This window comes from Xiphophorus hellerii, chromosome 23 (genome assembly GCF_003331165.1).
Source record: "Xiphophorus hellerii strain 12219 chromosome 23, Xiphophorus_hellerii-4.1, whole genome shotgun sequence".
In the NCBI taxonomy this organism is placed as follows: Eukaryota; Metazoa; Chordata; class Actinopteri; order Cyprinodontiformes; family Poeciliidae; genus Xiphophorus; species Xiphophorus hellerii.
This window is the reverse complement of record NC_045694.1, coordinates 25,435,726-25,449,105: the sequence shown is the minus strand read 5'-3', so window position 1 is coordinate 25,449,105 and position 13,380 is coordinate 25,435,726. Positions and strand designations below refer to the sequence as shown.

The window sequence follows — 13,380 nt, the reverse complement described above, 5'->3', positions numbered from 1 at the left end:
CAGAATAATGTCCCCACTGCCTATCCTCCTGCTGTCAGTCTGTTTTAACATGTCAGACTCCTAAAGTAAGACCTTCTAACATTTCTGAAATAACATTTTTAAGTTTGCTCTTTTTGAGGTGCTGAAGGGAGTCAGGTATAAGTGTGAGTGCACACAATCCACACGAAACTCTTTTCAAAGAACACAATAGCAGAACTAGTAGTGTTAGCAGAAAAAAAAAAAAAAAAAAGAAGCAAGCCACTCCTCTTCTCACTTACACAGGAAGCCCTGTGTGTGTGTGCTAAAATCCCCATTTCATCCTGGAGACAGATAGAGGCAGACAGCAAACGCAGGGCGACAACGAACTGAGAAAATAACAGGAAATTACAGACGCACATGAAGTGTTTCTGAAACTTACTTGAGAAAACTGCTGGGATTGGAGACGATGGAGACGGAGAGAGCGAGAAAGGAGCCGACGCTTTCTGCTTTTCGATGCTGAGACGACGTAAAAGTTTGAGGAGAGAGAGGTGAGAATGACCATATATGTTCTTTTCGTTGTGTTATGTTATTTCTAGAGGCAAAAACAGAAATGAGTTGTGTGAAGCAGCTGGGATGTTTTGAGCGTGGAGTCACGTCTCGTGGGGGGATCTGGTGCGTTTCTCCAAACTGAGGAACGCCTGCTCTGTTGAGTGTGTCAGCCACAGGGTGCCTGTGTTACTCTGTGTCCAGTTGGGAGTGTGCTTCATGAGGGCTGTCACATGCTTTGTCCGTTTCGTACAGCTCGCACGTGGAAGGACCCGGGTTCCCTTACTCTTTATTTGACGCCGCTGATCATGACTGGATGGAAAAGGTGTAACCCCCACAGCCGCCCACAGAGAGGTGAATCACAGCTGATGAAATCGTTGTTTCCATCGGCAAGATCTCTGGCCTGAAACGCTTCAACCCGAGGTATTTATCGCCTTCTACTTTATACGTGACCTTTGACACAAAGCTCTCCATTTGAAACCCCGTCTCAGAATAAAATCAATAACTGTCACATACAGACGAGCACGGGTTCGCCGCGGTACGTTAGCGAGAGGCCGCTACCCGTCACCGGTTTCGACAGACTGCTCAGACGTTCAAATTCACATCAAAACTCAAAGAGGAAATGAAAGCCAGTTGAGTTACAATAACAACTACTTCAAGTAGACGGGGATAGACAGTAGATGTAAAAGTGAGAATAAGTGGACAATAGGTCACGAGTAGGTCAGGTCAGTGGAATAAAATGCGTTCTCAGGACTGAAAGTCCACTGGTGACTCTCTCTTTGAATCCCAACAAAGTAAACAGACAAACTTTATGCACCCAGATATCCAAACAGATCAGAGATCTTCATTTCATCGTTACATTTTAAATGGCACTTTAGTTAATGGATCTTTAGTTTTTACAACTTTTCCTTTGTTACTTCGTTGCTATGTTCACACGATGGCGACCCAGGTCCGCTCCTTTTGGCACAAATGCGACCTACTGTATATCTGAACTTTTCACCACAGTCTGAATGGGACCAATTCTGATCTTTTCACACACTCCAAAAAAAAAATCCTATTCGAGCCACTTTCAAATGTGTAACTAATTGAAATACATATCCAATTGTTTCGAATGCGTCACGGCGCAGTTTATCCGACGTTTACATCACCGATGTGAGACACGCCTCATAATTTTGCACCAGAAAAAGGGCCAGTTGTGGTGAACTTAAACAATAGCTGAAAATTATGGTTGCAAACTTATCAGAGGAGTCTGCAACACTAAAGCGCATCATGTCACAAATCCTGCCACTTTTGGTTCTGACTACCCATCCAAACAGGCTTCTCTACAAAATTTGTTAGTCCTCCAGAAAAAGCTGTTGCTTTCTTTTTATTAGCTACACTCCTGTTATAACGCTGTAATAATACTGTGAGTGTGCAAATGCTGAGTAAACTTTAAAATCCGTCCACAATCGGCCCCATCCGTCCATTATTACTTTCATAAACAACGTGCTCCTGCAAACGTTTCTCTGCAGCGCTTTGGGGTCGTAAACCGTTCGCACAGAAGTCTCACTGCGGCCGAGTTTAATCAGTAGCAAAAAAATTAAAAGACCTGCTGTGTGAACGTGGTCTTACATTCGGTCCGATTATCAAAAAATCTGATTATCAAAAATCAGACACGTAGGTCGAAGAAGGATGTTTAGACCGTGAACGTCAACGTGCAACACAACGGCCACCTAAGGCAGATCTTAGGTGGAATAAAAGATCTCCACCTCAAATCTGAGCGAGTATTTGAAACATCTGCCCGTGTAACTAATCCACACGAGAAATAATAAAGTCAAGAGTTAAAGCGTTACTTTCTAATAGTTGCTAGGCTCCAGCTGACTGATTAGCTGCCAGCTATCTGTCTTCCAGCTAAATGAAGTGTGATGCTAACCAACCAATCAGCAGAAGCCTGATGAAGCCGCCCTTCATTTGCATTTAATATTTCTTGATGACAACGCGTGCACAAGGAAAAGTAGAAAAAGGAGACAAAGCAACGACAAAAGAACAAACACGTATATAAGGAAAAGACAAAACAAAATATATAAGCTTCCTGATGAAAATGCATGTTTATGGCACACGCAAAAGAAAATATATACATTTCTTGACAAAAACGCATATGTAAGGAAAAGGAAAAACAAAATATACACCTATTTTTTGACGAAAATGCACGTGTAAGGAAAAGGCAAAAGAACAAATGTTCCTTTCTTGACAAAAACACATGTTTAAGGAAAAGGAAAAAAAAAAAGAAGAAAAGAGTACATTTTTGCATTTATTTTTAATTATGTCAGTTTTGGTCCTCCATACATATCAGGACGCAGAATAGTGACATTTGTCGAATGTCAGTGACGCTCAGGTCATATTCATCCGTTAGGTCACATTCGAGTCGGACACGTATCGGATACACAAGTGGCCTGGGTCGCATTCGAAAAGAATCCGACCTGTGCTGTTCAGACTGTCATGAAAAGATCAGATACAGGTCGCATTACGGCAAAAATATCAGAATCAGTTTCCACTACCACTGGTTGGTCTTCTCTCAGTAAGTTGGGACATTTTTTTTTTTGAATAAGAGTTTAATGACGCATAATGAGATTTCAGAAATAAGTTGCCAACAAGCCCTCAGAACTAGAACTAATCGAGATCATCGTCAGCTGCGTTTGGACTTTCTGCAATTTCGCCTCAGATTGTTGATTTCCTCATTGATCCAATAAATAAGGTTCTTTTGGGGGGGGGGGCCTTCAGATTCTTTACCGGAGTGCCAGAGTCCAATAATTCAAAAGTTGCATTATTCAAGTTCATGGTGAGGGTGTGCACTGAAGAATCACGGGTAAAAATGGAATCCAGCACTTAAGCAGTGGCGAGATGACATAGGGGGCATTTTCCCCTTTCAGAAGCCTCTGATGAAGAAACTGAGGTGTCCCTTTACACGTTGGCTGGTTTATCATCACAACAATAAGTGAACATAAAAATCCCCAGCTATTAAATTATCATTATGTAATAATGAGCAATGACAGAAAGTATAAAAATTCAGAAATTAAAAATATCACTGTATTTAGCTGGGTGATAAACCACTATGATTAGAACCACATCATAACCTAAGTTAAGAACACCAGGTCCAGCTGGCGATAAGTATCAGAGAAGTAGGCAGCACAGATATCGACCTTGCGCTTAAGAGCGCCAAGTCCCGTTGCCTAGGTTACCAACAAGTCAACGGCAACCGAGCCGATGACGTCTGTTGAAAAGGAAGGAGGCAACGCTGTTTGAGCAAAGACATGAACGCGTAGTTTGAGGCCGTCCTAAGATCTGATCCGCGCACGCTTTCCGGAGCGCCGGCATACGCACGCGACCACTTTACTTGTCCAGGTTCTCCGTTCCGAAAGAATCCACGCGACGACACGGGTCCTCAGGTACCGACGCCCGGGGCGGTGTGGGGATCCTCCAAATCGCTGTCCGGCGCAAAGGAAGCATCAGCAGCGAGTCACGGACGTTGGGAAGAGTCCGTCGCTCACACACCGGCAACGAGCGGGTATTTGTCACTCGTAGAGGCATCTCAAAGAACACACACAGGGACGTTTCAGGACTGAGAGTGAGAGACGGCAAGCCGGCGCCATTTTGATTTGGTAGAGAACGGTTAAAAGAACCGTTTGATTACTTTGACGTCAATTGAGATTTTTTCCCCCCCACTGAATACTAAAAAAGATCTAATTATTATTATTATTATTTTATTTTATTTATTTTTTGCTAAATTATTCCGCCTGTACAACTTGACTGGATGAAAATAATATTATATATAAATCTGGCAGGAGTATGAATAGTCTGGGACCTAACTGTCTCCAATTTTGAGAATTACTGAAAATGCCAGCTTGAATTTATTTCTATTAAATACTTTAAAGATTTTGTATTTATTTTGCTCTAATAACTGATCAAGTTAAATCTTTACTTGCCTCTTATTGTGCAATTCTGTTCTGGTTTGATATTAAAACTTTTTTAGTGGCACGTGTGACAAAAAGATGGAGGTTTCACACCTCTAGACATCTTACCAGCCAGAAAGTGAACTGAGACGCGTCTTTAAATTCTTCTAAACAGTGAAACCCCAACAAGCAGATTTTATCTCTAGCTCTGATCCTCTCCCTCTCTGCTGTATCTCCCCCTCCCCCCAAAAAAAGCACTTCAAAAACCTGGGCAGCAGAGGTTTTGTTTGTTCTCTTGGCTCACCCCGTTAGTCACTCCACACCCCCTCAAACTTGTTCAGCTCATTTTCGAAAGAGGCCTACTCCATGCACGGAAACATCCACACAGACCTCGCGAACTTTATCTGAAGTAATCAGGAAGCCAGCTGCAGCAGTAAAACAGAGCCTATGGATGAATGAACCAGAGGCCGTTTCCAGGGGATGTTTTACTCTTCCATCTTGCTGCGTGGGATCTTGTACCTTGGAGTGTGTTTTTTTTTTTCTTTTTTTTTTCAGTGTGCCGCTGGCTCAAGCACACACAGCAGAAAGCAGCAGTTTGTCAGCTAAACAAACAAAAAAACTCTTCATTACCGCACAGTACTAGTTTTTAATCACAGCTTTTTTTACTCACAGGTGACGCAACGTTTACTATTTATTGTAGTAAGAAATAATACAAGAACGAAGTGTGATGTTAGCGTATTTTTGATTCGTTTCTGCCATATGTTGCCAACTTACCAAATCTATTGGCAAATTTAAGAAGTGTTTTGGACTTTCTCTTCACTGATTTTTTTTTAAAGTAGCTACTAACAAGTGTAGCATCTTTTCCTGGTGTGATTTTTGAAGACTACAGTGAAAGCATGTAGGCCTTTTCCCCACCCCAACACACTCACAGGAGATCCGGTCCTCATGCACCGGTGCCTTCCAGCTGCATTCAGGGCAACAGACGTTCGCTGTATCCGTGCTGAAAATGTCGCTGTTTGATCCCCAGACAATAAACCTTATGTAAAATAAGTAAATGTCTCTTCAGGTTAAATCCAAATGTCTTTGCGGAACTTGAAGGAGAATACTTGTTGTATAGCCAGTAGCTTCTTTCATTCGTGCTTTTAACGACGCAGATTCTCGTCAAGCTTTTATAAACATTTCGCATCTTCTTTAATAATGACAACACGAGAAATCGAACAAGCTGACACACATGTTGGAGGCATGATAGACGAAAGCCATGTCACTCCATCAAATATAGAACATACTGTATATTAATAGGTAAGTATGCCACTGAAAGATGTAAGTGCTACACCCAGGGCTATTTAAATCCGAATCAGAGCAAAGTTAAACATGTTAATACTCCTCAAGTAATACTTAACATCTTATGAGGCCACACTGCAATATTGATACAAGACTTAAAAAAATGGTAGTTTGATTCAGAGTGAGAAACCACGCAACTATGATGCAAAATGTGATTTCTTATTACATTGAAGATTTTATTCTGTGGTTAAAAAAAAAAAAAAAATCTCTGCTTTTATTTAGTACCTGCTTATAAAAGTGTAAGACACTGCGTTGCAATGTGGCAGATGTTGAATTAATCAAAGGTTTTTAATGCCTCGGATTAATAACAGTTTCATTTTGACTAGAGTTAGACTGTCAGAAATATTATCATGTTTATAAATTAAACTGCTAATTGTTCTAACCCATAAATGTAGCTACCATTGTAAATATTAAAATATTTAATGAAACTTTCTGAGATACTCTCTCGGTTGGACTGCCGCTGTCGCTAAATACAGCTTGTGGTAACTTGTATCAAGTACTTTTTAGTGATGTAATAATTGTTGTTATTATATGTAGATATGCTGTTTATTGTTGTGGCTTCTCGGTTTTGTTTTTTCTCTTTCTGAAGGTTTAGAGACAGACGTCAGGGATGTTCACTTGTATTCTTGTAATGCTCTTTTCTCTGCTCTGCTCTCCACCTTTTCCCACCTTTCTCTCTTTCAATTTCTAGCTAAATCATTAATTATCTGTGATTAATCTTGTTTATTCATAACCTGAGCTCAATTTAACAAACCAGTTGTAGAAAGTGTATGCTTAGAAACATACCTATTACCCAGAGACCACTGTGGTTCCCGCTTAAATGAAGAGAGACAATGAAATAGGTGAAGAGCATCAAGTTTAATTGATCTTAACTTGTACACTTCACATACAGCAACACCCACAAGCGTCTACAGAAAGCTAGTTATTGCTGTTTCCTGGGGCGGTAAACATCTGCAGCTCTTCTCTGTGAAATGTCATCCGAAAGTTTCGCTTGCTTTTATCCCCTCACGTGTCAGAACGCCTGTCGGGGGTGTTGCCCACAGAAGAGATCCCCATCGAATCAAACTGTGCGGGTTCAGGGTAGTGTTGCATGTCCCGCTAACCACGCGCCTGTTCTGTCTATGCTAACCTGGTTTCGCTGGTGCTTAGACACTTGACACAGGCTGACAGTGGGTTGCTGTGCAAGTGGAGAAGTGTGAGAGCATGTAGCATCTACATCTCTTTGAGTTTGCTGAACTTACTGGATAGGACCCTGATAAAAGCACTTTCTCAGGATGAACAGATGTTAGGAATTCAAGGAAAACTTCAGTATGTATGACAATGACATCAGTGTTTGATCACTGAAAGGGCTCTTTTTGACAGCCTGATGGCCTGCTGGGCTGTATGCAAATCCTGTGGCCAATCGAGGCCGACACCGAAACATCGAGTGCGTTTCATCTATCAGTGTATGTTGAGGGGCAGGGCCAGTTCAACTGTTTCAACAGAGTTATAAGTCTGTTCAGTGGAGTTCCCATTACATGCTCTCTGTGACACAAGGCCTGCTATAAACCCCAGGCGGAGACAAACTATGTTTCTGTTTTGGCGACAGCGCAACCAAGATCCTAAGTTAGATTTTAGACTTGTCACCTTTCAATCCACTCACTCTCATCTCTTTCGTCAGACTATCCTCTACTAACCCGAAAACCTGCAAACTATCAGCGTTGGACACGAAGCTCCCCTGAAGTCGTCGTTCCTCTCGTCTGTGAAGCTGCTGAGAAGTTCCCGGGAATACGGCTCGCTGCATGGACTCCTTTCGCCACAACGGACGGCATGGGAGCCCGGATTGAACATTCATCAAACCAAAGGCAGCTTTTCTGATACCAGCCTCCTGCAGACGTCCTCGTATCTTTAAGATGAATAACAGCTCTGCTCCCCAGAGCAGCTGCCCTGGGGAAGTTACTCTGCACGAGTACCAGCACCACGTTTATGCTGTGGTGTACAGCATCATCTTGGCACCCGGCTTGCTGGGTAACGTCCTTGCTCTGTGGGTGTTTAGGATCTACGTACGGGAAACCAAGAGGGCTGTGATATTCATGATGAACCTCGCTGTGGCCGATCTGCTTCAGGTAAAGCCGCTCCTCTCCTTCTGACTTCCTCCTTCCCTCTGTTCACATCATCTATCTGTATCTGTGTAGTGGATAACATTTAACTTTGTACCCATGAAGATAGTCAACAATCTTATTTATGTGATATTATAAGATATCTAGATAGGATAATAAGACATTATGTGTACGTGCAAGTACAGATATACGTTATTGTCTCCTAAGGGAAATTTGAGAGCAGAAGTGCAGCGAGTGCAAGAGACAAACACAGTAAGACGAAGACGTGGACATACACTACAGATCATACAGTTCAGACCTATTTCAACGATTAAGGACAGCTGTGCCATCATCTAAGAGCAAGAACAAGAAAAAGATAATGATTTAAGATCTAAACTATTCATACCACTGCCAAATTAAAATGTAAACTAATCTATTGATTATGCCCTTATAACCTAAAGTTTCCGTTGACCATTTAATTGCGTAATATGATATTCCGGAAACAAATTTGCCCAGTGGAAACACGGCAATTTGGAGAAAACTCTCATTCTTTGTTCAAATGTTTTGGGTGAGGGCTAGGATGAGGTGTTGTTTTTTTGGGCCGTATCGTAATTGGTTTATTTAGCAAAACTGCAACAGAAAAACACTTTTTTCGCGTCACACGAGTCACATGATCAACAACCGGATGTAGCCATTGACGCAAACCATGAGGAAGACGACGACGACGGGAAGCAGTTGGAGGATCGTGGCGCGGCATGTTTTTAAAGACTTATAGCGCGAATACATGTGATTTTAAATGTGTTTCTGATTTAATGGAAACACTGCAATCCTGAAATTGTGTTTTTTCGACATTAGCGGAATATTGACAAAGCTCTGCCCACATCACGTAACGGAAACGCAACTGCTGCTACCAGCATGGGACATAATGAGTAGATCGATTAACATACTAACTAATGAAAGAGCTAACTTTGTTAAAATTGGCACTTCCACACATTAGCAATCCTAAGCTGAAGCGATTATGAAGTGATGTTAGCAAAGCCTTTTAGAAACACGGTAAAAAGTGGTCGTTATTGTTGGCCCTAAGCATAAAACCCAAGGAGGAAAACGATTAGGAGCAGAATATTCTGCATGTATTTCAGAATAAAGCGTTCTTAATGTAGTTATCTGTTGTGTTGTGGGTTTTGGAAGAAAGCAGACTGTGAGTGGCTCTGCCGCATTAGCTGGGAGCTTTTAAAGTGCTACTTTCTGTCCTAAGTGCTCAGAGCGGATAAAGGAGCTGAAATGAAGCTGAATTGCTTTGACAAACACTTAAAACTGAATTATTGGGAAACAAAACGGAGCGGGACTCACTCAGAATTTGATTGCGGAGCTTTTGCATTCATATCTTATTCGTCATCTCTAGAGATTTAGTGTCTTGGAAAAGCAGTCTTACTCCCCCTTTATCACATTTAAGCAACATCAAACTTTAATGTGTTTCATTGGGGATTTTCCTGTGACAGACCAACCCAAGGGAGTGCAACGTTGGGAAACGGAAGGGATTCTGGGTAATCTATTACAAATTAAAAATCTGAAAAAATGGGAAAAGTGTGCATATGTTTTCAGCCCCTTTTATTCGGGTACGCCTTAATAAACAGTAAACAGTCGCTTTCACAAGCTTACAAGTGTTGGCCTGTCTCATAAATCCACAAATGTATATGTTAAATTTTGGTATTGTGGCAATGCAAAACATGCAAAGTGCTAAAAAAAAATTTCTGACAAGATAGCAGGCCAATGAAATCACAATGCCTCCTTTGCGTGTACCTATTGCAACAGCGGCTGTGAGCGCTGAATGTCAGTGACATCACCCTCTATGTCACGTTCTCAGGGTTACGTCGAGGTCTTTGACTTCAGCTTTGTTTTTTTGGGAAAGATAGAATACGATTTATTGGCTGCCATTTTTCGCTTCTTGTAGTGACAGACTGTTTTAAAACTGCGCACTTTAACCAGCATTTTAAAGAAGAATCATCTGCCGATAGATTTATCAATGCAAAAAAGAGGTTATGTAATTTTCCAAAAGACATTTTAACTTCAAAACGGAAAAGTAAGCAGTTGTGCTAAAGCGTAGTGCGGATTTTACAAATTTTCACAAAATGTCATGTTGCTGAAAAAGTGGAGCAAAAAACTCTAAGGACCCTTTGTTATAAAAAAAAAAAATTATGTCGAACCACCTTGATTGACTGTCCCTTGACTCACAGATATGAATAAATTATGGAATGTCTGTAGATTCCAACTAAACTCAACACAGGAACCAGATCACTAACACTACTAAAACTCGGCAGATTTAAGCCAGACGTTGTAAAAACTACTGCTAACATCTGCAGCCGATAAATTCCTGATTAAAATGTTCAACATTCCAGCCAGGCACAGTTAAAATCAGCTGAAATAACCTGCAAAGTGCAGCACAACGAGAAAGAACAGTTACACACTGGCTGGTCGAAAATAGTTACCACCTGGGTTTAACTAAGCAAACAAGCAGATGCCTCCTATTACATAATCACTGCATGGGCGATTATACTTAAGCTGGCAAGAAGTTATTTAATCCCAACTGATGCAAATAGTAGTTTCCCATTTCCTGTGATGCTGAAACACACGGTCCCTATAGGTGGAAGAGTTGTTAGTCTGGTTAAGAAAGGTCAAATCATTGACAGCAAGCAGAGGAAACATCTCAGGAAATTGTAGAAGTGGCTGAAATTGGGCTGAGGCCCGTCCAAGAACAACTGGAAGGATAGTTGGGAACTGTCGTCTTGGAGGAAGATATGTGGTTGGAAAGAAAGCCTGGATGATTGGCGGCACGTCCAATGGAAGGAAAACAAACGTAGAACTTGGGGTTATGTTTAGAGAGCACTTCTACAATGAAAAGGGAACTCAAGAGATTGGGATTGAACAACGGTGTAGCCGTAAGAAAAACATTCATCCGTGAAGCAAACCTGGGAAAAAGGGGCTTCCCTTTGCAAAGGAGCACGAAAGCCTGGACTGAGGAGCGATGGGACAAGGTCGTGTGGTTTGATGAGTCCAGGTTTGCTCTGTTCTGTTCTAGATGCTTATTGTCTGATGTACAAGCCTGTGGGTTAGGGTAGAAGGGCTGCTGCATTCGGTCCAGCAACATTACGTACCCAAAGGAGGTCAGATAACTACCAGAACGTACCAAACAACCAGGCTGCGCCACCAACAAATGTTTTTCTTCCAGGAAAAACATATCCCAAGACCACAATGCCAGGATTCATTGGGTGAAGAAAAAAAAAAGGGATGGAAATATGTCTTGTGACATTGCAGAAGCGCATCAAAACAGTGTCACTGCGAATGTGTGAGTCAAAGTTAAAGGCAGTTCAACAAAATGTTATTACACGTGACTTTGTTTTGGTGACTCGTAATCAAGTGAGATCATCAGCTAGCGTGGAGATATCTGATTTCCGGTTAAATAATGATAGAGTGGAAATATGAGCAAATTAATGAACTGAGCTGTAATGAGGTTGAAATTTCAGGCTGTACAGATCCACTTGTTGCAGGTTCTTCATTTTCAGAAACAAAAACAACACAAAGTGATCGTCTCCTCCAAGCTTCCTGCTTTCCTTTTCATTTTATGATAACTTAACTCGTACTCTAAAGTACACCAAAATCTACTTTTACTTACTTTTATTAAAAACTTGGCTAAATACGCAGAGTGTTTTCAAATGAAGAATGACCTGGCAAATTATTTTTTCAGTTTTCTTCAGTTGAGCTCAACCGGCCGGCTTTCATTTAACAAGGACAATCCCTCTTTGAAACTCTGGATCTACGATGATAAACACAAAAACGTCGCTAAGGAGTTAATAGAGGAGCCATGTTGTGATGACTTCCTGAAGCCGGAGTTTCAGAAAGAGCAGGAGTTTTTTAAAGACACAGAGGCCCAATTTCAAGGCGTTAAATTATGAAGTCAAATTTCTTTTAACGAAGGTAACGTAGTTACTTGATTGTGCTGTAAATTGATTCTATGTGGCTGGAAAACACCCAACGCTGCCCCTTTAACAAAGAATCTTTCTAAACGCATTCCTAGTCGATGTGATTTTGTGCTCGTCCGCCGTCGGCTGTTCCTCAACACTTTGCCTCTGTCCTCAGGTGCTGTCGCTGCCTCTGCGGATCTACTACTACTTGAACAACCACTGGCCCTTCGGTCACCCTCTCTGCTTGTTCAGCTTCTATCTCAAGTACGTCAACATGTACGCCTCCATCTACTTCCTGGGGTGGATCAGTGTGCGTCGCTGCCAGCTCACCGTGAACCCACTGATGTACAAGACCAAGCAGAGAGGAGACATTTTGAAATGCGTAATCGGCTGGCTGTTTGTCTGCGTGACCTGCATAGCTTTCCCCATGCTGAGGGAGAGTCCAAGGAACCCAGGGGAGTGTTTTTCAGAGCTGCCTACGAAAAAAATCAACGTTTTAACAGCCTCAGTCCTGATTACGTTTGCCGAACTGATGGGCTTCATCATCCCCCTCATCGTGGTGGTGTCCTGTTCAATTTTGACAGTTTTAAGCCTCAAAGAGGTGACGACGGAGGGCGTTCAAGACTTTGGGGAGAAGCAGAGGGCACTGAAGATGGTGCTGTGCTGCGCCGTAGTCTTCTTGCTGTGCTTTGCACCGTATCACATCACCCTGCCGCTGGACTTCCTGGTGAAAGCTGGCACTTTGAAGGACTGCGCCACCAGGAACACGATTCAGAGGAGCCACATCATCACGCTCTGCCTCGCCAGCCTGAACTGCACCTTCGACCCGATCATGTACTACTTCACGAGCGACGAATTCAGGAGGCGGCTAAGCAAGCCCGAAATCCCGGACAATTTTAATTTGAGCAGACGGCTGTCCTGCTTAACCGCAAAGGAGGACGTAGAGCGAAACTAGGCCATGGAGAGCCACACGTGCCACAAATCGCTGCTTTTGCTACACGTCTGGCAAAAAAAATTTCAAAAAATGCCGGTTTATGACTTAAGTCGCTGTAAAACACGGTGAAAATCACAAACCGCTTGATCGCTGTCACACGTAAAAAAGCACCATTACAACAGTGTAGAAAAAGAGCCGCTTTGGCGGGATTTCCAACGCATTTTCCCAAGTCACAAACCGGCGTGTATTTTTGTTTTTCATTTTTTTAGCCAAATGTGTAGTAAAAGTGCCGATTTGTGTCCATTCCGGGCTTCCGTAGATGTCGCTGAGGAAGGCGGCGTCTTTACAACCACTAATCCTCCAAATAAAATATGAGCATTCCTTTGGTGAAAATATAAGTTATTTGTGAATGTGAGAAACTATACATCAGAAATGTGAAACCTATTTATATGTAATTAAAACATGTTTTAGTTTTTATTTGGTTGGTCCTTGTTCTGAAATCCTCTTATAAAAAAAAAAAAAAGCTCTCAGAGAAATGATTTCTAAAAGCAGCAAGTTGGCAAAAATTAGCATTTCAAAAACAAGAACTGGACGCACAAGTGTGAATTTATTGTGGGTTTGCGCTCAAATTATAT

The 13,380-nt window shown here is 41.9% G+C and overlaps 1 protein-coding gene across 1 annotated transcript; it reads left to right on the top strand.

Annotated features, from left to right (window-relative positions):
* Positions 1-42: 42 nt before the first annotated feature.
* Positions 43-13,222, top strand: gpr174 (G protein-coupled receptor 174). The gene is made up of 4 exons (XM_032555575.1): positions 43-506; positions 760-927; positions 7,435-7,879; positions 11,987-13,222. The coding sequence occupies exons 3-4, from the start codon at positions 7,667-7,669 to the stop codon at positions 12,764-12,766; spliced, it is 993 nt and encodes a 330-aa protein (XP_032411466.1). The 5' UTR covers positions 43-506; positions 760-927; positions 7,435-7,666; the 3' UTR covers positions 12,767-13,222.
* The last annotated feature ends 158 nt before the right edge of the window (positions 13,223-13,380 follow it).

Excerpts from the sequence above, each read along its gene's own strand:
- gpr174 (XM_032555575.1), top strand. The coding sequence starts at position 7,667 with ATGAATAACAGCTCTGCTCCCCAGAGCAGCTGCCCTGGGGAAGTTACT. Across the intron at positions 7,880-11,986 it reads CTGTGGCCGATCTGCTTCAG|GTGCTGTCGCTGCCTCTGCG; the intron begins GTAAAGCCGCTC and ends CTCTGTCCTCAG.